Source organism: Hirundo rustica, chromosome 4, assembly GCF_015227805.2.
Source record: "Hirundo rustica isolate bHirRus1 chromosome 4, bHirRus1.pri.v3, whole genome shotgun sequence".
NCBI lineage: Eukaryota > Metazoa > Chordata > Aves > Passeriformes > Hirundinidae > Hirundo > Hirundo rustica.
The window spans coordinates 61,157,163-61,182,578 of record NC_053453.1 but is presented as its reverse complement, the minus strand read 5'-3'; the positions used below and the strand labels follow the sequence as shown (position 1 = coordinate 61,182,578).

Genomic DNA, 25,416 nt, shown 5'->3' with positions numbered 1-25,416 from the left:
GCCGCTGGGAGGATGCCTCCATGCATGAAACAACACAATAGAAACCATTGGAAAAGAATAAAGGAAGAGGAAAAAGAGAAGGAAGGAAAGGACAGACAGTAAGATTTGGCACTCCCACCCACCAAGCAGGTGGAGGCTGCCAGCATTTTCCATCTGCAGTTGCCCCATTGCAAAGCAGCAAGGGCCTGGCTCCAGGGCTGCAACCACATGAAGGGGGTGACAAAAATGCCACTGTAACCCTGACAGGACCAGTTCCCATGGAGGAGAACGAGGTTTGACAGCAGGGACAGCTCTCCAAGTCCCCATCTCAGGCTTTCCAGGCAGTACCAATCTCAGTGGATTGATCCTGTTAATGAAAACTTCTGTACATCTGTATTCCCTTAAAGTCACCCTGGTAAAGCCTCTTCCACCTGCACTTCTCTCCACACAGCCCTGTCACTCCACCTCCAGAAATATGTATTTTTTGTGGATGAGTCTGGGTATTTTGGAAAGAGTGGACGATGGAAACATGACAGCAAGCAAGAGCTGGGAACCCTTCAGACCTGTCCCACTTACGAGCTACTGCTGTGACCCAAAGCCACTGCACCACTGACGTGTGGGACAGGGAAAGCAACAGAAGCTCCTGTAGGTCTTTGGAAGGGGCCTTAAAAATCATCCATTTCCCACAGCCCTTCTGTGGGCAGGGACACCTTCCACTAAACCAGGTTTTGGAATATTCTTTCTAGCTCTGTCGCTTTATATTTATTATTAAAACTGGGCCAAGGTTGTGGCTATATCTCAAATGTAAATAGCGCACTTGTATACTACACCAATTTATGGAGTGGGTGTCTGTATGATGGATTAGTAAAATTCCACAGCATGCTTTAAGAATCAAACACAGACTCTTTATCAAAGTCTTCAGACACGTCAAGTGTATTATAAATTTGCTCTCAGCATAAAAAACAGATTAAAACATTAATTTTTGGTCTCAGCATGTTTTTGATTCAAGCACATTAACCATCTTTTTTTTCCCTGTATGTTTTCAAAAGAATGACTTTTGTTTATAACAGGTTTAGGCAAGCTGTTGTTGGAAAGGGAACATGACTCTTTCTTTTTATTAAATATCAAGATCTAGACTTCTCCCGTTGAAAGTAACAAGCACTAGATTTATTTATGCCAGAGGAGTGGAACACAAAACTCAGAGCACACAGTTAAATAATCCAGCAGTTTTCCTGAGCAATAATAACCATCTAACCAAGGCAGCACCAGCTCATCTCCCAGCACTGGTGGCTCTTTCCTAGCCCAGGTCATGTGCAAAGGAAGAATGAACTCCTCAGGTCTCCCAGCTGATTCTTGGAAGCCCATTAAGGAATCAAGCAAGGCATCTATAGGGACCTGCAAATGAAAGAACCAAGCATTCTTTACTTAAATTGCCCAGTTCAGCACACACTTGCTGGGGAATCAAGTGACCTTGGTAGCTCATTGGCACCACACATTTTTCACTGTAAAAATATCATGAGCTAATTCTTGGTGCAGAAGGGATTGGTCTCAGGGCAGTTTGCACAGCTCTGTCCCCCAGCAGCTGTGCAGTACTACCATTTTCAAGACTTATCAGCATTGCTGTCTAAGGATCTTCCCTGGGCTGCATGATCCAGAGGTAGACACAACAAATTCTCCTCTGTAAATGTCAGCACTCGCACTCGGCGAGCTCTGGTTTCCCATTAACACACAGAGGATCAGACCAGAGATCAAATGTCAGAGTTATTGATGGCAGAAAATTAAATTGGTTTAGATGGAAGCAAATATATATATATATATATATATATATATATATATATATATATATATATAAAATACTGAAGCTTTTTTTTTTTTCCCCTAATTATATCTCTAGTTTTATGCAACATGACCTAAGCTGAAGGTCGGGAGAGCAGATGGAGGCTTTGAAAGGTGTTCTGATTTAAATCCCCCAAGAAAGACCGAGGGTGACAGTTAATAAATCGTGGCTACCTTGATGCATCCAGAGGAAACTGCTGGGAAGCTGGGGATAGAGGCTGGATAAATTCACCCTAGGAGAGCCTGAGGAGTTTGGGATGACAGAGCTGTCAGAAGTGGTGGGAAGCTGAATTCCCTGCTCCCACCCATAGTGGCCTCCACCTCCACCAGCTGCAGAGCCTAGCCAGCATCTGCCCACCTCTTACTGCAAAGTGCAGACGTGTGACTCCCTCTAACAACATGCTTGACAGGGATTGGCATCCCTGCTAGCCAGAGTTTGTGTCAGACCTGCAATTGGATCTGGACATGGTCTGGCACTGGCTTAGCAAGGAAATAAGGGAATCTTTCTACAGCTGCGCAGGAGAACCCTCTGTTCCTGCACAGCCTCACACCAGCATATTGTGTTGAGTGCCTTTTCTATATTGAAGCAAATGAGCACTGAAACGTTAATCAAACATTTGGTAAATTCAGATTTCATTTTTGCTATCTATTCATTTGGCATCCAATTCATATCCTCTCGTCTGACAGCACTGGCCATCTCTCTAAAGCAGGATTTGAACTTCGGATGTGTCTCAGCCTTCCCACTCTGATGGGTCTTTCTTCCTTCTAGCTTCCCAAATGATTTCCCAAAGCAGAAAAATGGGGAGAACACAGCAACTTTCAAAGTCACCTTCAGGAACAAAGAACGCAGAGCCCAGAATAAACAAACAGACATTTAATTTCTTCAAAGCATTGGGGCGGGGCCGGGATGGGGGGGCGGGGAGCAGGCGTGTTTCAGAGAAAACAGAAGGCAGGATCTGGAACAAGAGCTACAGCCCTAGAATTACACAGCATATCAGCTGTGGACACACAATTACAGTTTCTCAGGCAGTATATGTGAAACCTTGCATGAACAATACATTTGCTATACAATGTTAACACAGAAAGTGTCGAACACCAGTGCATGCCCAGGAACAGTGAGAACAGAGCTGGGAATCCAAAAATCACACCATGGTCAGCTAGGGGAAAAAAAAAAAAAAAAAAAAAGGCAGCAGCTCAAGCTCTTCATGCTTCTTTGGGTCTGTATTTGGAATACAAGCAATACAGAACTCTCATTATAGCCTTCATATCTCCGTTCACAATATCTGTGGATACACAACCAGAGACAAGAAAGCCAGATAGGAAGTATTAGCAATCCCTGGAACAGGATGAGACTGCACCTGCCAAAGACAATCTCCCACCTTTCCCCAATTATAACGTGAACTTAGACAACTGAATTGCAACAGGCAGCAAAATAGGAACTACAGAGGTAGAAACTAATAATTTATTAAATTATCTTGAAGAAAATGGACTTCTGCTGCACTCTATTGCTGGAAGACAATTAAGGGCAAATAATGCAGAGTAAGAAATTCACTAGCAAAGAACAGAGTAGATTATTTAATGGGGCTTTATATCTTGAGGTTTTTTGTGATTATTCTGTGTCAGGAATCATGGTGGAATTAACCTGACACTTTACTTTTTTTGCTGTAATATTTCCATCATGTTTTGCTGCTATTTGATGCCTTGTTTTCTGTTGGTTTTTTGGGTCGTTTTTTGTTTTTTTAATTTAGTTTTCAGCTTCTTTTTTCTTGGCTATATAAACTGCTTTTGTATTTGAAAGTTGCAGTGGAAGAGGGCAATGGATTCAGAGGGTTTACTGTTCTTCTCGTGGTGCCGTAAATCACTGGGAGAAAGACTAACAAAGAAACACTAGTAAACTGATATCCTTGAAGAGATAAATAGTGTAGCTGTAGCAGGGACCCCTAAATCATATTAAATTCACTCACTGGCTGAGGATTTCCCCAGTGAAGCTAAAGGTCTTGCAGATGTTGACACCAGTATTTCTCATACTGATCTGCTCCGTGTTTGAGGCAGTGCAGAACAACCAGAGGGGAGGAAGGAAAGCACACATTTATCTCTTTTCATACAAAAGGTGGATCTCAGCATGGAGACCCGAGCCCACACCAGTAATTCTGCTAATGTTAACATAAATAAAAGCTCTTTAGCTTTCCAGGCTCCCAGCTCTGTGCAGCACAGCAAAAAAGCCCACAATTCATGAATGCCCAGCATGCAAACTGCTGACATCACCAAAGCAGTAGGGAAAAGAGAACAAAAGGAAAAACAAAGGAAGTCATAAATCCTCTCTTTCCCTCTCCATCATGCCATGTGTTATGTACCCAACACAAGCACCCACTCACAAATAACTAACAGGGAGCTTGAACTGGAATAATTCTTTTTATTTTTAATAAAGATTTGACTTCCTTATTCAGAATCAAGCTTGTTGGAAAGAGGAGTGCTGGGATTATGTGCCCTGCAAGAGGTCAGACTTTGCAACCACAGCACCGCCCATTAATTAACTACATCCCTTGTCTCACCAGGAGCTGGCATCAAATTATTCTGTGAAGTATTTTAGTTGGAAAACTGAACTCATCCAAATGGAGCTTTTTTATTTGTTTTTGTGGCAGAGAAAGATAGAGGAGCATGCATGTACATTGATTCAGTGATGAAAGCATTCACTTGGATGAAGGATATCAAGATTCAGCTCCCAGGTCTGAACCAAGCATAACAGTACTAAAAACCTGTGACTTTAATGTTCAGGAGACTGACCTACCACTCATCTGAGTTTGAATAGACTGATCAGTGTTTCTGATTTTCCAGACATTCCTCAAGGTATCTTCCCAAAGAAATAAGCTTGCTTTTAATGCACTGAAAGTTTTTATGAGACAAGAGAATAGCTTTGCCTCCAGCTCAGCTGCTGTAATTTCCCTAGGAGCTGTCACCGGTTTAAATCTTTAACAAATACTGAATTACTAAACAGCTTAAGTTTAGTATAAAGTTACTAAACTTATAACAATCCAAGTTTTTATTATAGAAATAATGATTTTTCAAAAAAAAAAAAAAATCTTATTACCTCTACCATTCGTTCTGCATGAGGAGCTGTAGGGCAGCCATATAATGAAATGTGTCAGTGTCATTTCCAGAGCCTGCTTCCTGCAATTACCCAAACTTTTGCTAAGCTGGGATGTTAAAAATTCTATTCCAGGTAAGTTTGCATGTCATGACTCACCTTCAGAATTCACAGGAAAATGCAGAAGGCCTCCCTCTGCTAGCAACTCCAGTGCCAGGTTAACATTGTGGAGCTGTTGGAGAGAGAGAGATATTATTATAGCTGACAATATTTTCTAACCAACAGAAGGCTTTAAAAAGTATTTCTCTAGTAGCTGAAGATACTGATTCATAAATATGTACTCATATTCCTTTCCTTAGTTTTGATGAAGTGCTCTTCAGAATTTTTACCAATTATCATATAAAATTAGATGTAAAATCCATCTCCAGCAAAACATATCCCATGAGGTGGGCAGAAGAATCCTTTTCTTTAAAAATAGACCTTGCATGTAAAAGACTTGTGTTAATAGGGAAAACAAGCTAGATTGCTAACTGGATGTAATGCATGCATGGAGTTTCTTTCTGAGTATTTTTAAACAATGCCTGTGTGCTTACCACACTTGGAACAAACAAAAAGGAAGAAGTTCTCCATATTTCATTCAGAATTGCAAAGATCAGGCATGCTTGTTAGCTAGAAGTTTCTGCTGTACTTCTAAAATGTGTATTCGCATTAATAGGGGTGATGATATCCTTAATAACACTCCTCAAAAATTAAGCACACATCTATGAATGAAGGCTGAGGGGTTTTTTTCTCATTTTTCCTCATTGCTTTTTCTCTCCCTTCCCCACATAAAAGCAGCATCACACACAAGAGGAGTTGTTGGAATCAATTTTTTTTTTTTAAGTAATATCCCCTTCTAAAAGCTTAAGGGTAGTTGCTTACTTGGCTGGTAATTAGCAAATTCCCTTCCTCTAAAGGAGTAACAAGACCTGAATGAACTTCAGATTGTCTCTTCCTGCCTTCCTTGAGCTAATGGGCAATTTTTCCTTTGGGAGGCTGCTGTTCCCTGTTATGTTGTGACAACAAGCACAGGAATCCCCCCTGCATGAGCCAAGCAAAATCCCTGCGCTCTGAAGTGAAGCAACAGATTTATCTTTCACCTGGTTCTCTGGCTTACAAGTAACTGAGACTGCCTGTTTGGATTCAGGTTTGTTTTCTTCCTCTGATACAGAGAGGAGAGCTTAAGACCCCACAGTTTTGTACAATTTGCCAATTGGAATGAATAAATCAAATGTTTCCTTAGTGAACCAGCACAGGCAAAAAAAAAAAAAAAAAATAAAGCACATTTCCCTCTCCGTAATGCATTGGGGATTTTCAAGGAGTGACAACATGCAACATTTCAAAAAGCATCTTCAGACAGAAATGCCAATAATTACCCAAGAAAAGGAAAATGTTGAAAATAAGATGCTTTGTCCAGCTGTGCTTCCCGACTCAAAAGAGCTGGACACATTTCTAGAATTTACAACTGCACAGCAGCCAGCATCCCAGCATCTGGGATGTCATCAGCTCTGGGCCTGTTTTGGCAAAAGTACCGAGTACACACAGTTTTGATAAGCACACAAGCCCGCCATCATCATCTCCTGACTGCACAGATATCACCCCTAGTTTCAGCCTGAACTACTTTGTGATTGTATTCTTTGTCACAGGAAATGCACGCCTTTCTACACTCACAAGCACCCAGAGCTGCACTTCTTTACAGTTAACTGTAAATTTTTTTTTTTTTTTTTTTTGCAATAAACACCCCAAAAATCCCTGCAGCAAACCCACCCACATGCAGTTTTGTCTTCTTGCACCTCAAAATTCAGGATCACATCCTGAATTTTGGTCATGGAATGGTTTTGGTTAGAAGGAACTGTAAGGTGCATGCACCACACTGGCCCCAAGAGTGCATGTGGTTGTCACCATTCCAACAACAAATGAGATCTCTTAAATCCCAGCAAAAGGTACATCTTTACACTTTACTGCACCAATTAATGTCTAAAATGACAGGGAGTTAGAAAGCACAGGGGAATTGAAAGACACGTCTTGTGTACAAATGACAGCTGAACTATGTTCGATCAATACTTTTTGTTGTATCATCCCGCTTTTCATTTTTTAATGAGCATTGGTGGAGAAACAAATGGGAAATACCACTTTGGCAAACTGTTCAACAGCAAGTCCAGTCCTTGGGCATAACTTAGCTAAAATGAAATTGCTACATTTTGTAAATGTAGTATATTTTATGTAAAGAACTGTACTGAAGCGGTGCCCAACCCCATTCTACTCTTCTCTGATGCCGGTGATGGGCAAGGTAGGAACTAGGAAGTCTGAGATTTGATTTGTACCAGAATTTTAGGTCTAGCTCATTCCCAGAAAGACATCTGTGAGGCTAGAATAGGGCTGAACCAAAAATAATGGTTGTTTATGAAATTTTAAATAAGAAATTATTCAGTGACTTCCTCTGAATAAAGCTAATGGAAATGTTAAAAATTTCTGTCCAACTCAATGGGAACAGACCAAACAATTCTTAAAACAGAGTGGAAGAGAAAGGGAAGAAAAACAACTCTAAGGAAATGCTTTGAGATTATGTCTGATTCAACCTTTCAAAATATATTTTCCCTCTTTTTAGATTTAAAAAACCCACTTTTTTTCCCTAATATTTTATACAGTTACCAACTGACAGCAATGACATTTTGACAACATTTGAACCTAGGTGTCAAAAACTTGTGCTTTTAAACTTTTTGATGAAAAGCTCCATGGGAATATTTGTTTATTAATATAGGACATCAGAGACCTTTCATTACAAATAAATATTGCCCAGGGGCATTAACTGTGCTAAGATTGGGAATAAGATGAAAGCTTCATCTGCGTGGGGAAGCCATAATGAAAACCATGCCAGAGGAGAGATTTTCTTCTCTAGTAGCTCTCAAGCAAAAAGATCTGACACATCTCACTTCCAGAGATTTGAGCACAAACCAGGAAAAACAGCTACAGTTTCAAGATTTTCAGAGCTACTCAGTGGCCCAAATGAAAAAAGAAGCCTACCTACACCAGAGACAATCTGAAAATACCTCAAATATCTCAAAATATATCAACATTCCAGACCTGTGGAGGAGGCAGCCCAGCACACACTTCCTTCTGGCTGGTGACAGCTTTTACTTTTAAAGCACAGATGAAATCTTCCTGGTAGAGGTGGAAAAAGTGCCAAGCAGGTCTAGCTGAGTATGTTACAGCCCCCAGCTTTGAGGGAGGGAAGGATGTAAACTCTCAAGAATTTCCCAAACACAGAAGAGGCCTTCAAAATGTTCTGGCCATGTCTTGATTAAGGTAATACTTTTAGGGCAGCAGAAAGAAACTCACATGCATCCAGTTCTGCTATGCAAGAGGCGTCATCCTCTTCAAATCCTGTTTGCAGGACAGACTGGTAGAAGAGAACACACCCATGCCCCAGCACACAGAGCCCTGGCTTTCACCATAAGCCTGAAGAAGCATGGCCCTGCCAAACAAATGCAAGTAACAGGTGTTTGCCTCCCATGAGATGCTAATTTTGAAGAGGACACCGACCTGTTCAGAGATATTTTGACAGCACCGAGCGCCTGTGTTGGCAGTGCCCCAAACCGCCCTCCTGCAAACACTGTGGGCATGGGGCTTCACACGCAGCAGCAGCAGTGGAAGCAAGAGGCAGAACACACAGTTTGATGGCTCAAGCTCTAAATAATCACATAACCTACCATCTCCATGGTGCTGGCCGGAGTCAGGAAGAAATTCCTTAAATTCAGAAAGTAACCCTCTAGTTGTCCAATTAAGAGAAGTAAGATAACCCCATCTGAAAACTAGATAAGAATTACCGGAAAATTATCTGGCTTTAGTAAACTATTCCAGTAAATGCCATTCTGGCAATAAAGGAATTTAAATGTTACTCGGGCAAGCAGAGAGTCTAATGACTCAGTTCCCTCAACCTCTTCCATGGTGAACTTCACATTTAGTTAGATAAGGCTCCCAAATGCATACTTGTGAAAATACAACCTTGTAAAAGGACAGCTATTAAAATATCTATTCCAAAAATGAAAATACTTCAGATGAGCACAAACACATAATTACAAATAATAGAAAATTTTGCCTAATTATGTATGACAAAACACTTTTAAACATTCTTTTCTTACAGTTGCCCACTGGGAAAATCCAGAAGTGCATCCCATTCACGAGAGCACAAGGTGCTCAGCCCAAATTCTCTTTTCATACTCTAAAGCTCTGCATTCAGAGGATGAGACTCTGAAATGTGATGATAACAAGGCCTTCATACCATGAGGCAAATGCAGCATCAACGATCACTAAATGCAACAATCAACTTGGCTTTCATTTTGGTGTTCAGGGCACCTTTATTTCCATCCTGACAGAGAACACCCTTAGGATTTGGGCAGACTCTGAAAATTACTCCCTGCAGCATTACAAGGGCAGCATTTAATACAAAGGCTGTATTTTTGCATTAATTATTAGCTTCAGAAGCTTCAGAGACCAAAGCTTGATATCTTAACCTAAACCTGAAAATCATTATGTTGCCAAATTTCAAATTACTGTAATAATAAGAAGAATTCCTAATGGTGAGAGGAAACACCCAAATGGCTGACAAAACATGGAAAACATGGGTAATATGCAGTTTGGAGCACACTACCTGAGATTCAATGTCTTTCACGTTTAATCCTAATTTTCCAACATGCTGGTCAACAAATTGCAAAAGTACCTAAAGAACAAAGAAAGAGAAGAAGGGGGAAAAGGAGGAAAAAAAAAAAAAAAAGTTTTTCAGTGTTTAAGTTCGGCCTCACAGATTTTGATGTCTACTAAAAAAGTAAATTACCTTTCTTACAGCATCCAGTTTATCTGGAGCACAGCTAAATAATTCATCAAAGGCATCATTTTCTGTATCAAAACAACATTAATTGGTTTCATTTTGAATAACTGAGAGACCAGAGCTTTAATATGGTTCCAGAAGGAGAAAGGTATTTGCAGCTTACAATCCAAGGAGGAAAAGAGTAGCAGGGAGGCAGAGGAAGATGCTGCTTTTATATTTAGCAGAGGACAGGATGACAGGCTTCTCTTCAGCCCGACCACATCACAGAAAACAATTTACTTCATTCAGCTCTGCAAATTTTACCTGCAGAGGTTCTCAGTTTGTGCTGCCACCAGTCTGAGCACTGGCTAAGTTGCACATCACTAGGGTGTACCTCTTTTCACTTATGTTTTTTAAACCTGAACCTCTGGGATAAAATGCAGGGAGCAGAAGAGCTCTGTGTTTTACTGCTCTCCCCAAATAAAAACACCAGTTACACCAAATTTGCAGGGAAAAAAAAAAAATAAAACCCAAAAAACCCCCCATCCTCTTTCCTTTAAAAAACCACAGGCAAGATATGGAGATGCTGCCCTTTCTCAGAAAAGTCAAAGACCTCAAAAATAGCCAGTTCTCCCAGTTTAAAGTGGGCAACGAGCAGGTGCCAGCAGAGCTGTGCCAGAGAACTAGCAGGAATCTAAAGACTTCCAAGGAAATGAGATCCATCCAAGCCCCACCTTTACCTCCCCTTTCTGCCCAGGTACAAAAGCAGGATCCATCTCCTCACCCAGCCACAACACAGCTGTGGTTCAAGCACGAGCAATGAGCGGCACTCTGGCAGCACAATTAAAGAGAGAAGCAGCTTCTACAGCACAGGAAAGCAAAGGCAGCTTTGCTTAAGGGAAATTCCTCCCAAAAGACAGTGACAGAGAAGCCTCCTTCGTGAAAGGGATTCCTCAGGTTTCTCTGTTCTGCCTGTTCTCTGTCTGGGGGTTGCTGCAGGAGTAATGTCAGGGAATAGGTGAATCCATCAAACAAATCAGAGAGAGCCCTCTTCTGGAACTACGCTTTGGGATTTCTCTCTTTGCTAAGAAACCTGTGTCAAAAAATAGAGAGAGAGCATCTTGAAGAGTGAATTGCAGCTTTCTCTTCCCAGCAGAATCAGCCCACTACAAGAAACACCTAATTATGGGGTAGGGTTTTTTCTTCCTTTTTCTTTTGCCAATTTTCTTTTTTTGTTGTTGTTTGGGGCGGGGGGTGAGTGTTGGAGGTTTTTTCGCAATTTCAGCCCACACTAGAGAACACTCTGTGGAGTAAGTGATAAATGCATATCAAATTATATAGTTTGCACCTCTGCAAAGGATGAAAATGCCAAAATAAAGGGCACAGCAGAGAATTCACACAGTTGCCTTGGTTCTCTGGGGATGCAACATGCTCCTTTGCAGCAGGGAAGAGCAGCTCAGACTGGAGCCTGAGCAGTGCCCAGACCTTCTGCAGGCTTTGCACACGGGGACATTTTTCACCTCAAGTGTTTCCCAGCCCTCAAAAGCCCTAAGGGTAAAAGTTCTGGGGACTTTGGTTTGGCTGAGCTGCCATCCACAACCGAGCACCAGTGGATTTCAACATCTCATTTGCAAACTGTGGGCAGGAAAGTACAAAAACCGGTAGCAACGAGAACCACGGCTCTGAAGCCTATATAAATAGTTCCAACAGGGAACATGGTCCATGCACAAATCCAAGCTGTACTGAGCCCCCAGCCAGGTTTCTTTTTTGGGTCACCAACCCACCTTCATGCCCTGTTTCACCTCCCATCTGTTGCCTGTAGCCCACAGGCGAAGCGACCACCCAGTTTCCAAGCTGTATTGTGTTGGTATGAACAGGCATTAACAGAAGACATTCGGAGAAAAACACCAGGAAAAAATCCATGAGCCTCCATTAACTTCAGTGGGAGCATACTGATTTTATCATGATGTAAAAATGGATCAGGACATGGTGTATAAAAGCACATAATGAAACACTGAACTTGGCAATGCCAGCACTTACTTGACTGCGCTTCTATATTCTCTCTGGAAGTGCAATAAAAAGCAAGAATTAGAAAAATGATTTAGCAGAGCTGATCTTATTCATAAGCTTTGCTTATCTGCTATCCTGTAAAGCAGGAGACAGAGTTCAAAGTGGCATTAACTTTGTCTCGGAGAGATTTTCCAACAGACACTTTTAAGTACACTATATATCTGTGTAGGGTCTTGAAAGCATATGAGATTTTAACTGGCCCACACACTAATGAACATTTATTTTACAAGCACAATCATCAATATCCTCTTCCAACAAGCTGCTCATGATATTAGATCTTGAAGATGTTCTGGCATATAAAAAAATAATAGTAGGAAAATGTGTTTCTACTTCTTAGAATTATGTCCATTTTTTTTGGTATATAAATGGTATCCTACTACTTAATTCCTTTAATAATGACAGTACCTCACACACTCAGCAAGCTAAAACATTTCTTTCACAATACAATAGGAATTCCCTCCTTCCTCTTTATTTAAAGACACAACAGCAACAAATTAAAAGAAGATTTAAACCTTCGTGGCTTTAGAAAATTTCCAATTTATTCTGGAAGAGGTAAATTTACAGTCCTGGAATTTTGTTATGAAATTACATGCCAATGACAAATGTTAAGTTTCGGGGATAATCATGCATATTGGTTTAGAGAAGTTTATATACAGAATAAATAAAGGTATTGCACCATAATGCCAAACATGAAGAGGGAAATTTTAAAAAAAGGGAGGAAATCAGAAAACAACTTACATGCAGGTGCATGCTTGGGCTTACTTCTTTTTCATCATCATGATCCCAACTACTTTTTTGTAAGGGGAAACACACCCACAATGTTTCTTTTCTGACTGACAGTGTAAAAACCAGATATATCCCCTCTTACTTGTTTTCTGTGATACTTTCCACCACATTTGATGTCTTTAATCCTTTGGAGGTGGTCTGTTGAAAAGACAATAAACAATGTTGGGTTTGTCACACAAAAAAACATTCCATAAACAAGTTTTCATTACCTATTTGCTGCCTTAAATGATTATCAGAGGGCATTTATTCAATAAATCCAGTACAATTAGTACAGGTACTTTGAGAGATTTCTGCTTCCTTCTGCTCTCTTCAGTCTGCAACAGGAAATCTCATACTTCCCCATCAGTCCGTGGTGTTTGCTGCTCTTCCCTTGCAAGCAGTAAAAAGCACTCTGCATTTACATACACTGGTGGTGCTAATTTTTGCAATTAAATCCCAAACTGTGGGATATTCAATATTTTCCTACAGTCTCAGAACTGACTTTAAGAAACAAAATAGAGGAAGAAAGCGTGTAGATCTCTGATTGTAGAGAACAATACCAAAATAGAGGAAGAAAGCATGTAGATGTCTTCTTGGAGAGAATAATACCCCAACAGGAGGGGAGTAAAAACTCCCACCACCTAAGAAAGAAATCTTCAGCATTAAAAAAACCTCTATGACTTATGGATACAAACTTCTATTTTGAGACATAACAGCAAAATTTCTTTATTTTCTTCTTTATAGAGATCGACAGCTGTTTTCAGTTTGGACTATTCCCTTGTTTGGCTGAGGAAGAAAAGCATGACAGAGCTTTTCCCCTTTTAAAGACAGAGTATCTGAACTGAAAACTCAATCTAATCCAACAAACTCAGAAATTGAAAGGGGTGGTTCACAGAAAATACGAGTATCTCTTTCACAGCTGCACACACACTTCTAATTCTAAGCAGGTTAGCCTTGTGAAAGGACTCTAGGATCTACTGTAACAAATACTGAAACTACAAATACCTCGATGGTGATTGTCTCCACTTGAACGTTCGGAGGCAGCGCCAGGGTAGGTTCGAAGTGCTTTGCTATTGCAACCAGAAGATGCAGTGTGCTCAGTAAGTCCTTTGCCAAGATAGCTATTGAGTGTAAAGGAAGAATACAATGCTCAGTGTGCAAAACACGTGAACTTCCCTCCAACATCATGAATTCTCCCTGTGCAGATGACCCCAAAGTCATGGAGGGCCATAACACAGTGGAACACAAGACTGGGGTTTATATAATATCAAAATTTAGCAATAGCACAACTTAAAAGTGAGACACACTGGCATGCTGAGGGCTCTTAAGTGATCCACAAGCCACACACTTAGAGGAGGCAGACCCAGACGGGGTCAGATATTTCTGACTCACTTTTGATTCAACCAGTAATTGAAAACAGGTTGTTTAATTACTGTTCTGGCAGCACATTGCCTCACAGCAGCCTTATTGCACAGGAAGCCTGTGATGGATAGTTTTCTTCAATTTCACTTCTGCACCTACATTCCACACTCCATTTCAGCTGACTTTCTTCCAGCTGCAAACATTTGGTCACAGCTTCCAGAATCACAGAGAGTTTCTGTCGCTGTTTTGTTTCTGTCAAGGCAATCTTGTCAACATCCAGCTTGAGAGATCCTAGGTTTTCTTTTACAGAGGGTCCATAGGAAGAAGAAAGATGTATTTTAACATCGTTGTAGGGAAAAAGAAAATAATTAGAAACATAAAATGAAAGCAAAGCACACAAAGTCTTGTTTTAAATGTTCAATATAATTTAAGAGCTCTGCAAAAGGGAGAGGACTCAGGTCACTCCTTGTAGCATCATCCCCCAGCCCTAGCTCTCTTTACATTCCTTCTACAGAAATCCAAGGAGTGAATCTTTCCTGGAGATAATGTACAAAGTCAATAACCACTCATATATAGAAGAAATCCGAGCTCATTTCTCAGGCAAGTAAACCATGAAAGTCATCCAGTTCTGCTCATGTGCTGCTCTCAGCCTTGGTAGGAAAGGAGACAGATCTAAAAGGTATTCCCAAAGAGAGTGAAAATGGAAAGAAAAATGTAGTAGGGACAGAAGAGATGGAAAAATAGAAATAGATAACAGGCTGCTCCAGGAGGGCACGTTTTTATACAAGCACCTCATAGTGCCAAAATCCTCTTAGATTTTTACCAGTTCCAGTACCAGAACAGTTCTTTAGACCCAGAGGTTTTGTTTTGGGTTTTTTTGTTTGTTTTTTGTTTTGTTTTGGGGTGTTTTTTTGGGTTTTTTTTTTGGGGGGTGGCGTTTATTTTGGTTTGGTTTTGTTTATGTTTTGTTTTGGGGGTTTTTTTAAGGCAGGAGAACACATATTACAGTGCTGATTCCATCCAGTGTTTCCAGTAGCCCCACAAGCCACCTTGGCATCCCTGGTTTATGAAACCCTCTTTCATTTCAGAAGCACTGAATTTCACACTTCATAGTTAACCTTTTTACTATGTCAACTAGCAGGTAATAAGAATTTCTTAGAAGTAAAATAACCATGTAAAACAATTGGGAATTTGTTCAGAACTGTGGTTATCACAGCTGGCCCTCAGTGCAGTGAGAGGTGACGGCAGGTCCCTGCAAGTGCGATTCCTGAGGTTTATTATCTGATTGGAAAATTCCTCCATGAGATGTCTGCAAGAACTAAACTCCAAGGAGCAGCTCACCTAGGAGATGATGAAGTACCAGCCCATCATACAGGTCTTCCTCCAGACTTCTAACTACGATGTGTTCCTCTTTCAGAGTTCTGTTGATCCACTCAGTCAAGAACTGTGGGGGAAAACAAAGCAATCATATTCCTGTTGGTTAGACAATACGGCACTCGGTGATATATTCTGTTTCAACCTCTCTCTTTAGCCCCTTATCTCAGATCTTGGTTTGCTTTCATCCTCCAATTCCTTTGTGCTTTTTGGTTGTTTTTTATAGGGTTAGTTTTTCCTAATTTTCAAGGGAGATAGACATCTCCCTACTTGTATTCCAAGGAATTCTGTTATACAGCTGGGAAGAGACCCTCCTCCCACTTCCACCAGGGAAAAGGCACAGTACACTTCCCATCCCCTGCCTTCATCACACATCACAGAATTCACACAAATTCAACTGCCAGGCAGAAGTTTGTAAGAAAAGAGGCTTGGCTCTTTCTGTGGGTAGTTTCTTGTACTCATCCATGCTACTAGCACTCCTCCCTCTCATCTCCTGGTTTTGTTTTCTTTTTCTTTCTGCAATATTGTACCACTCAGTCCCCAAATACCTCCTTGGAACTTTCTCACATGGCAGTTCTCCCACTGGCCTCCCAACCTCCTTCCTGCCTTTGCAAGGGGAAGCTGCTCAGGAAGCCAAGGTCTGAACAACAAAAGGAGAGGAACAAAATGTGCTCCTAGACAGGAGAACAAAGCAGTTCCTCAGCACTTCTCCAAGCATGTGTTATATTCACAAGTGTTGAGAGAAAGGGAAGAGGACCTGGTGAAGCAGAACAGAAAAGTAGTAGCTCCAGCTGGCTGCCAACCTGGACATCCCTCTTGTAGTGGGGAAGGATATTGCTTTTATTGCTGTGATTGTTATGAGTGAGTGTCTGGAGTGGATAATATCCTTCTCACTTGCTGTAAACAGAGGAGAAAATTCGTAGCAGATTCCTGTAAGCTGGCCAACACTAACAAAAATGTAAGAAGGGTTTGAAAAGAAAAGTCTCTGAGATGTCTGGAACTGCACAAGAAACAAAAAGGCCTGAACTGAGAAGCTGTCAAACTTCAATACATGTCCTCTGCTAAGAAGCAACAAGAGAAGAAAGCTCATCTCTTCAGCTGATTCTTGGGGACACTTTGGATGTGCGAGGGGTAGAGTGGTACCCCAAACACAAGAGTACAGCAGAGGGAAGTCGGGAAAGCAGCAAGTACTGCTGAACACAGACCTATGGCATCTCTCCTTTGCTCTCCCAGCTCGACACAGCCACATCCACAGCCTGCAGCACACACAGCTCTGCTTTCTGCCCAGATGTGGGGGCCCCACTCAGCTGCAGAGCAGAGCCTCGTGTCTAAAAATGAGTGAACAGGGAAAGTAGAAAAGGAATCATTTGAGAAGTTTGCTGCTGGCTTCCAAATGTAACCATCTTCTATTTTATATGCAGCTGGATATTTATAGCAACTACAGGGAGCCATTTCGTATTTCTCAGTTCTCTAAAGCCATCACAAAATGAAAAGGCAGTGAAACAGTCTCTCTCCCCAGTGGGTTTCTTCGCTTCCCTTGTTCTTCCCTTGAAGATTCCTTCCTGTCCCTGTCTCCATCCCAAATGTTTCTCTAGAGAAGCTATCAAATCTTCAGATTAAGAAGGCAATCAAGGGGCACTGATGGGCACCCAGAGGACTTGTCTCCCTCAGAACACAATTTCCATCTCCTCATCACCCAAAGAAAATACATTAGACAGTGATGAACATCATTTCAAGAATCTCTGACAGGAAATATATTAAGCACTGAAGCTCACATAAATTTTCATAACTGAGGAAAACTTTTCATTTTTGGCAATCTCAAAATAACAAATCCAGTCTTTCTGTAGACAACATAATTGCATTTTTCAGCTCCACCTTTCAGACTTTCCCTTTGGTATGACAACATCATGAAAACCTGACACAAAATCAAATCTTTTTGACCAGATGTGCATGAATACCTAATATAGAAACACATCTACCTACATGTTTATTAATGGTACGAAATACAAACAACAGCACATATCTTAAGCTGTTTTTCATATTTATAACAATTTCAGCACCTCCATATTGCAAGGAGTGCTGGTCTCATAATACACATGCCACTTTTCTTCCAGGAAGTTTCATTACATGGACTGTGCCATTAGAGAAATTGAAACAGTGATTGAGCACACCGAGGAGATTTTCAAAATTAGATGGAAATAAAGTATTTGCCTGTACAATAGGATTCATCCTTCACAGTTACCTCAAGCAGGCAATGTACCATACAGCAGCCTGAAAGCTTTCACCCCGAATTCCTGGTGGCTTGCATGCTCTTCATCCCATCCCCCTCTGCTCTCTGTTCACCTTGCCAGCTGAGCCAGCTGCTGGTGAAGGCTGCTGCAAATCAGTAGAGGAATCCTATGAGTTACCATGGGATCAGTGCAGCAAACCTGTGCAGCACTGATCATATGTCTCTTTAGTCACAGCACATGGGTGTGCTTGTGGTCCCAGCCCGGTGTTTTGGCTGGATTCTCGTTGCCATCACAATGAAAGAGCAACTGGGTGCTTCTGGTGTGGCTCACCCACACAGCCCAGGTTAGGAGAGATGTCACCTCAGAAGCCACTGATGTTTGTACCTGCACTCCACACCCAGCAGTGCTCACTGCATTGGAAGCTTGATCCTGTATGGCTCCAGCCACCCTGACACTGTGCTGATACAAAAGCTCTGCTTCATTCGTGTGGAGCCCAAATGTCAAGAGCAGAGCTCATTCCTGTCTGGAGAGAGTGGGGGACTGGGGTCAGAGAGCTAGGCAATTTACAGGGCTGAAAGGTTAAAGAACCAGGTTCTTTGTTTCCTTTAACACAACTCGAGGTGAGGGCTAAACTATGCAATAAAAGAAGTGGTACCAGTTTCAATTCTTCCAGTTTGGGATTGTTGCTTGAGGACGGTTTTATGAGCTTCCTCTTCTCACCTGTGGGAGGAAGCAAACATGATCCATCACAATTATCAGATATGGCTCAAGCAATTTTGCAGCTAAATCTGCTATTAGTCTGACATTCCCAATATGGCTAATTGCCCTATGTAAAAACATTTATTTTTCATTTTAACTAATTCCTTCTGAGCAAGAAACCGGTATAGCAGACTACTAAGCCTGCTGTTGGAAATTATGCTTCAGTGTACTTGTACAACGCAGATGGACAATTCTAGAAAAAGGGGAAAACATTTGGTCGGATCAACATGTGTGAAACTTAAATTTCAGTTAAAGAACCAGCTGCACTTGGTGTTGCTTCTTCATGATCTGCCTCCGAAGAGTCAGCTGCCAAATTATACACACAGAGCTTACTCATTTCTGATACAGCCATGGGATCACTGCTGAAAAATACACAATTCATTTGTACAACACATTTTCTGTTTGGCCCTTCAGGTGGTTCTTTGGTCTTTTTTCTATCTTAGTTCATAAAGCACATACCTTTAGCGATGGCATCCTCAGTTAGGAATCGATCAAGTGTAGAAGGCTGTGTAAATGCATTTAAAAAGTCTGGATCCATTGTCTTTAATCACTCCTGGTAAACTGGAAAAAAAAAACATTGGGGGGAAGGGAACATGAGTAAAGGCATGTTAAGATCAAAATTAGTGCTAAGACAACAAACAAACTGGAGGATTTTTTATCAGTTTCTACCTCATCACTAGCTGCTTTAAAAAAAAAATCAGAAAATACATTTAAGTGTGTGAAAAGAAAAAGAAATTAAAAATTACTTTCATTTTTCCTGTTTATCATCAAAATGTAGGGACCTGAACTAAAACTCTAAAACTTGTTTTAATTACATTTAATTGTATTTTCTCTGTATTAGATCAGTAAAATCCTATTTCAACTGAAGTGAAAAAGATGTTTTCAGTCATGACATATTAACGGATATGCGCTAGAAAATCTAAAAAATTACCAATACTTTAGGTAAAAAAAAAAAAAAAATCAAGAATGCAGTAGTTAAGTTACAGAGACAAGTTACTAAATACAAGCAGCTCCCTTTATTAGATCAGCTGATATAGCTGTGGGGAAACCAGGACAGCTATTGGCATCTGAATAGTCTCTTTTACAAATTCTAGTGTTGAGTCATAGAATCATTTAGACTGGAAAAGATCTCTGAGATCATTGATTCCCAGTTGTTCACCCACCACTAAACCATGTTCCCCAGTGCCACATCTGCATTGCTTTTGAATCTCTCCAGGGATGGTGACTCCAACACTTCCCTGGGTAGCTCCTTCCAAAGCTTGACAGCCTTTTCAGGGGCAAAACTTTTCTCTCATATGCAACCTGAACCTCCCCTGGCACAGCTTGAGGCCGTTTCCTCTCATCCTGTCCCTTGTTCCCTGGGAGCAGAGCCCGACCCCCCTGGCTGTCCCCTCCTGTCAGGAGTTGTGCAGAGCCAGAAGTTTCCCCCTGAGCCTCCTTTTCTCCAGGCTGAGCCCCCACAGCTCCCTCAGCCCCTCCTGGTGCTCCAAACCCTTCCCCAGCTCCGTTCCCTTCCCTGGACACGCTCCAGCCCCTCAGTGTCTTTCCTGTCCTGCGGTTCCCAGAAGTGCCCCAGGATCTGAAGTGTGGCCCCAGCAGTGCCCAGCACAGGGGACAGTCACTGCCCTGGCCCTGCTGCCACGCCATGGCCGGCACAGCCCAGGTGCCACTGGCCTCTTGCCCACCTGGGCTCCTGTCCAGCCGCTGTCCCAGCACCCCCAGGGCCTTTCCCAGCTTTCCAGCCCCTCTGCCCAGCCTGGAGCTGCAGGGGGTTGGTGTGACCCAAGGGCAGCACCCAGGACCTGGCCTTGCTGAACCTCAGACCTCTGTCCTGGGCCCATGGATCCAGCCTGTCCAGATCCCTCTGCAGAGCCCTCCTGCCCCCCAGCAGAGCCACACTCCCACTCAGCTGGATGCTGTCCATGAATTCACTGGGTGTGCACTTGATCCCCTTGTCCAGATCATCAATAAAGATATTGAACAGGACCGGCCCCAGTGCTTGTTGTAGTGCATTATTTGGGTTTATATTGTATTTCATTTTTATATTGGGTTTTGTAATGGTTTCTTCTGTACCCCCCTGTTCCCTTGGAAAATGTATCACAAGGTTTGTCTCTGCTCCTTTTCCCCACCCATCCTCCCACACTGGAATGTAATCCAACTCTGTTCGGCTCCCACCTTATCCCTGATTGGGTAGTGGCTTGTCCCTGCCTCTAGCCCCTTCCCCCTGGGTAAAAGCCCTGGGACCACATGGAAATCCCTCTGGCTCTTGGGACAGGGATGGGGACTGGACTGATCTCTGGACCCTGCGGTGGCAGGACCCCAGAATAAAGCCGTGACTTCCCCCTGGACCAAGGGCAGACTCTTTCCTTTTGCCATCAACGAACACCTGCTCTCTCTAAAGAAAAAGTTTGCAGCCTCTCTGGGATCTTTTGGGACCCTGAAGGGAAAATTCCTTCTGGCATGGTTTCTCTGTCAAGCTAGCTGAGGCAAAAACGGAGCAGGGGCTCCAAGGGAGACAGAGCCACTTAAGTGCTGAGCCCTGGGAACTCCACTTGACACTGGTCACCATCTGGATTTGACTCCATTCCCCACCACTCTCTGTGCCCAGCCTTCCAGACATGCAAGAAGCAATATGGTTCTTCATAAACTAAATGCACATTGGTTTAAGAATGTGCATTTCTGCCAGAAATCAGAATTACAAACTCCTATTGTACTGTGGCCATCAGAGGTGAAAGAAATTACAGGAGAATGAGGACTCTGGACACTTATAGCAGACTACGGTTCTAGAAAGAGTAAGAGAACTCATCCTTCCCAACAGTCCAAAAATCTCTGCAAGTCAGAGCAGAGCAGATGTGATGACCACGAAGACTTTTACTGCTGGACCACTGTAGAAGAGGGGATGCTGTCTGGTTTTGTGCTTTGTTAAACAGAAAACGAGATGCTCTGTAGTAGAGGTTCCCTCAGGAGAGGACTCTCTAACCAGAGTGCCCACATTGGGAGCCCTGTTTCCTAAGGCTCCTTGTGAAATGAGTGGGAATGGTGCTTTTCAAGAACAAAGCAGAGCATTTAAATGAGTGGCTAATCCTAGTTTCAGGAATGGAGTTCCCTCCATTCTGATACCAGAGACCGCCCTGGCTGCTGCTGCAGGTGCCTGACGTGAGATGCTCTCATGACCCAGAGCAAGGCACCTGCTGAAAATGCTGTGACATTGCTCTGCTTGATAGCTTCATACACCAAACAGCACAGTGCTGCTCTGAAGGCTTTCATATATTTCTTACAGCCTCCAGTCAAAGTGCATTATGAACACGTGTTTGAACACAGATTTTGCCAAAGCTGAGAATATCGGTGGAATACAGCAATTGGCTGCTTTTGCACATCAATCTGTTAAAGCAAATTGGTACAAAATTGCCAGCAAGCCACTAGGAGAAAGGGTCACAAGAGAATTCAGTTCATTATGGTGGTGGCAAAACTGAATGCTATCTCTAAAATAGTGCTTGATAAAGAAAGATAAGAGAAATTGAGTGAGGTAGTGCCTGAGGAACAACTGAACTGTCTGAGATAAGACTGCCCAGACAAAATTAACTGAGAGAAGCTAATTAACAGAGAGCAACCTGAGGACAACTTACTTTTAATTAGGTTTCTGACAGCTGTGATGCTTTGAGGAAGTCCAGCTCATAACAGAAATGTCCTGTGTAAACCACAACTTACTCAGCTTTGCAATATTTCAACTTGTATTTCTCCTACTTCCTTCAACAGCCAAAGTGGGGTGTGCTGCCTGCCCCACGCTCAGGCTCTTTTTGGCCAAGGAACCTGAACATCAGAAGCCACTCTAAAATTTGGAAACCTGTAAGAAAAGGCTTGAAATTCAGAATTTGCAAAAATGTAGCATAATACCCTCTAGGGCCTCAGTCCTGTGTGTCAGTCAGAGTTAAAAATGCTACTCTGGGTAAGATTACCTAGCCTAGTCCCTTTCAGTTCCTTAGGGAAAAAAAACAAACCACAACCCCAAAAGCAGTACAAGGATACAGAGACACTTCTGCAAAACACTTTAAAAGTCTGCAGTTCAGCCTTCCTAAAGCAAAGCTGGGGGCTTGGTCTCTAGAAGCTGTCAACACATTTACTCCCCATGAACTCCCCGCTCAAACGTGTCTGTCTCTCACCACTCAGCGGTGAGGAGCTGGAGTGTGGCCCTACATCAGTGAAACTCCATCTCGTTTGTTGCTCTGACCCACCAGCTTCCCCTGGAGGCACTGTGCAAAGACCAACTGATCCACGTTTTCCACACCACTGTGTTAATGCTCTGTGTCATTCCTGCCCTACTATCCCAAACCCTCCATGTCCATCTCTTTCTGAAACCGAGAAAACACAGCCTACAGTCATCCTTCCCTGGAAAACTCAGCTGGTCATCCTCAGGGCTCTTTTCTGAGCTCCCTCCAGCACGATCACAGCCTTTTGGAAGTTCTAGGAACCAGACCTGCCCAGATTTAGATAAGTGCACTGCAGCATTCACAGTGGTCTCTGCTCTTCTCTTCCTAAATCCTGTTTGCTTTTTTTCCATCGCTGCTGACCCTTTAATCAGGAATTATCTAATAGATTGCCAAGATCTTTTTCCTACATAGCAACGCACCATTAAGAGCCCATCATTTGTTATATTTCAGCTCACATTTATCAATACTGATTTCCCACATGTATTTCAGAGTCTGAGAACTGCAGTGCTTCAGCATTTAATGGACTCATTGTTTATTACTGATAATTAGCATTCACAAGCAGTCCTTCATGTGCAGCATACTGGTGAGGCTTGGTCGCAGCAACAGCCTTTCAGAGAGCTACATACTGCAGGAGCAACATAAAATGGAACATGCCAGGGTTGGGACACCTCCTTGGGTGAGCTGTTTAATGAGAAACAGGAAAGGTCAGAAGAGTTGGTTCTCACACACATGAATTTCCATTATTGGCTGCAACTAGCCCCTGCCGCCATCAGTTAAAATTGCTGCTCAGAGCTGTGGCTGACATCTTGTTTTTTCCAGCTGCCATCCTCCTGCACAAGTTTTTTTATCAGTACTTGGACAACACTGTAGGAGACAACTGCTTGAATACTGACCGTACAGGCATTTCATCATGGCATCTTTAAATAAAATAATTATGGGCTATTCAAAGGAAATGGCATTCTCTGAATTAGTGCTTGTTCTCTGAGAACACCACGGATGTACAGGCTTTGCCTCAAAAGCTAAGGGGTGTTTGATCTCTCATGTGCCACCTGCAATGGGTGCTAAGAAGTGAAATGTTCCTAGCTCAGGAGCTGGGCTATTGCACAAACTCACAATGTCACAACTACTGAGAAACGACAAAATCTCAAGTTGGGTCAGAGCAGCTCACTTCTCCTCCATGAGTCTTCACAGGGCCTGGCTCCCAAATATCCCCAAGGCACCACAGAAAGCACTAATGGGGGTCTCTGGCTTACAAATCAGCCGTAGAATATTCACAAGGCACTTTCCAATGCTACCTAACTGTTTCATTTCCTGTTTGAAAAGACAAAAACCCTACTCTGCCTACCTGGAACACATTTCCTAAGTAGATCACACAAAGAAGGGGAAAAAAACCAAAAAGGGAATGTTAATAGTAATATTTCCACCTTTGGGGAACCAGAATTAAAAAGTAAGTAAGGAAAAAAAGACAATGCCCATTGTGCGCCTGGTTTAAATCTTATTTTCACTTCCCAGTGTAGTTCCAGACTTTTCAGGAGCCATCTTTGCTCATAAGCATCAGGAGAGGTGCTATCTTAGTAAGAACAATCCACACAGACACAGAAAATCTTCCTGTTAAGAACACTAATTATGAAAAAAGCCACCCAAAGCAGTCCCGTTTTCCAAACTTACTATTCTCTCCTTCAGTAACTCTCCAGAAGCTCTTCCAGGACCTTGTCCCAGCAGTCAGGATGCAGTTTCTGGGGAAGGGGGCTGAGGCCAGGCTCGGAGGTCTCCCATGCAGGCAGCACAAAGCGCACAAGGGGAAGTTGTGCCGCAGTGCTCTGCTCTTAAAAAGGAAACCATGGCCCCATCCGGAACGTAATTGTCTGTGTGCTGGTCCCTGCTGCAGAGGCTGACATAAACAGGAGTACAAGGGCAGGAAACATGCAGCCCTGCACCTCCTGCAACACCAGAAAGCATTAAAAAGGCATGACTGTTCTTGGACGGCACTGCCCAGCGTGACTGGGCTACTCTGCCTCTGGGGAGACTTGCAGAGCACTTTTGCTTTGCATATAATAAAAAACTAGCCAAGAGCAGACAAGATCACGTTCCAATACACCATTTCCTCATGCTCCTTCAAATATTTTATAAAGCAGATCAGGACCACTCTGCCTACCTGGCAGAAGGAGAAACCTAGAAAATTAATTCATCCTTAGAGAGGAAGATAGCCACACCAGGGCTCAAAACCCTCATGGGAGACAAGTTCTGTCCAGGAGGCAGTGTTGCTGCTCCTCCTCCCCTTTTACATCACTGATTAAAGAGGAAGTGCTCCCTACAGAAGCCATCATTCCTGGACATCTCCTCCAGGTATGAGTTGCATTTAACACATCTTTTTTTCCTCCAAAACCAGATGTAGTTACCAGTGCATGGAGTATCCAGACTTCTGCAGAACAGCAGTAGGCAATCCTGTATGAGTTGCATTTGATTTCATGCCTATGATGCCTGAAGATTTTTTGCTTTTTATACATTTTTCATGCATTTGTAGCTTTGCAAACTGTTAATACATGGTTATACTGTTCCCAGAGTTGTTCCTACCCTTTCTCTTAGATTTTAGAGTAATAAGCAAACCCTTTTAACATTCCTGAAATTCTGTTGAGTCTTATTCTCAAGAAGACATCATCTCTAACAAGGACATTTTGTTTTGCAACCAGAATTTGAGGAGACGTCACAAGAAAATAGGGCAAAGAAGCCCCTGGACCAGCTCCAAGGGGCTGACCCAGGGTGGGTGTTTCTGTAAGTTCTCAAAGCACATCTCATGCACACACCCCCACCACAAATACCTGGCCCCCACATGAAAACAGCCACTGAGGAACAATTCAAGGATTCAACAGCAATAACAACTTCTGATAACGTCATGCTTCT

The 25,416-nt window shown here is 42.4% G+C and overlaps 1 protein-coding gene across 4 annotated transcripts; it reads right to left on the bottom strand.

Annotated features, from left to right (window-relative positions):
* Positions 1 to 2,730: 2,730 nt before the first annotated feature.
* On the bottom strand, positions 2,731 to 24,314 carry PARVG (parvin gamma). Of its 4 annotated transcripts, XR_005700691.2 has the most exons (14): positions 24,184 to 24,314; positions 18,767 to 18,868; positions 18,204 to 18,268; positions 15,285 to 15,387; positions 14,103 to 14,243; positions 13,587 to 13,702; positions 12,685 to 12,740; positions 11,787 to 11,809; positions 9,774 to 9,835; positions 9,591 to 9,659; positions 8,650 to 8,751; positions 5,060 to 5,132; positions 4,904 to 4,983; positions 3,001 to 3,098 (listed from the first exon to the last, which is right to left on the bottom strand). XR_005700691.2 is itself a non-coding variant. In XM_040063337.2 (13 exons), exons 2-13 carry the CDS (start codon positions 18,843 to 18,845, stop codon positions 3,019 to 3,021), a joined length of 969 nt encoding a protein of 322 aa, XP_039919271.1. In that variant the 5' UTR covers positions 18,846 to 18,868; positions 24,184 to 24,314; the 3' UTR covers positions 2,731 to 3,018. The 4 variants fall into 4 exon arrangements, 3 of the variants coding, with proteins under 3 accessions (XP_039919271.1, XP_039919272.1, XP_058276421.1); XM_040063337.2 differs by lacking the exon at positions 4,904 to 4,983 and having other exon boundaries at positions 2,731 to 3,098; XM_058420438.1 differs by lacking the exons at positions 3,001 to 3,098; positions 4,904 to 4,983; positions 5,060 to 5,132 and adding an exon at positions 7,552 to 8,414.
* Positions 24,315 to 25,416: the final 1,102 nt, after the last annotated feature.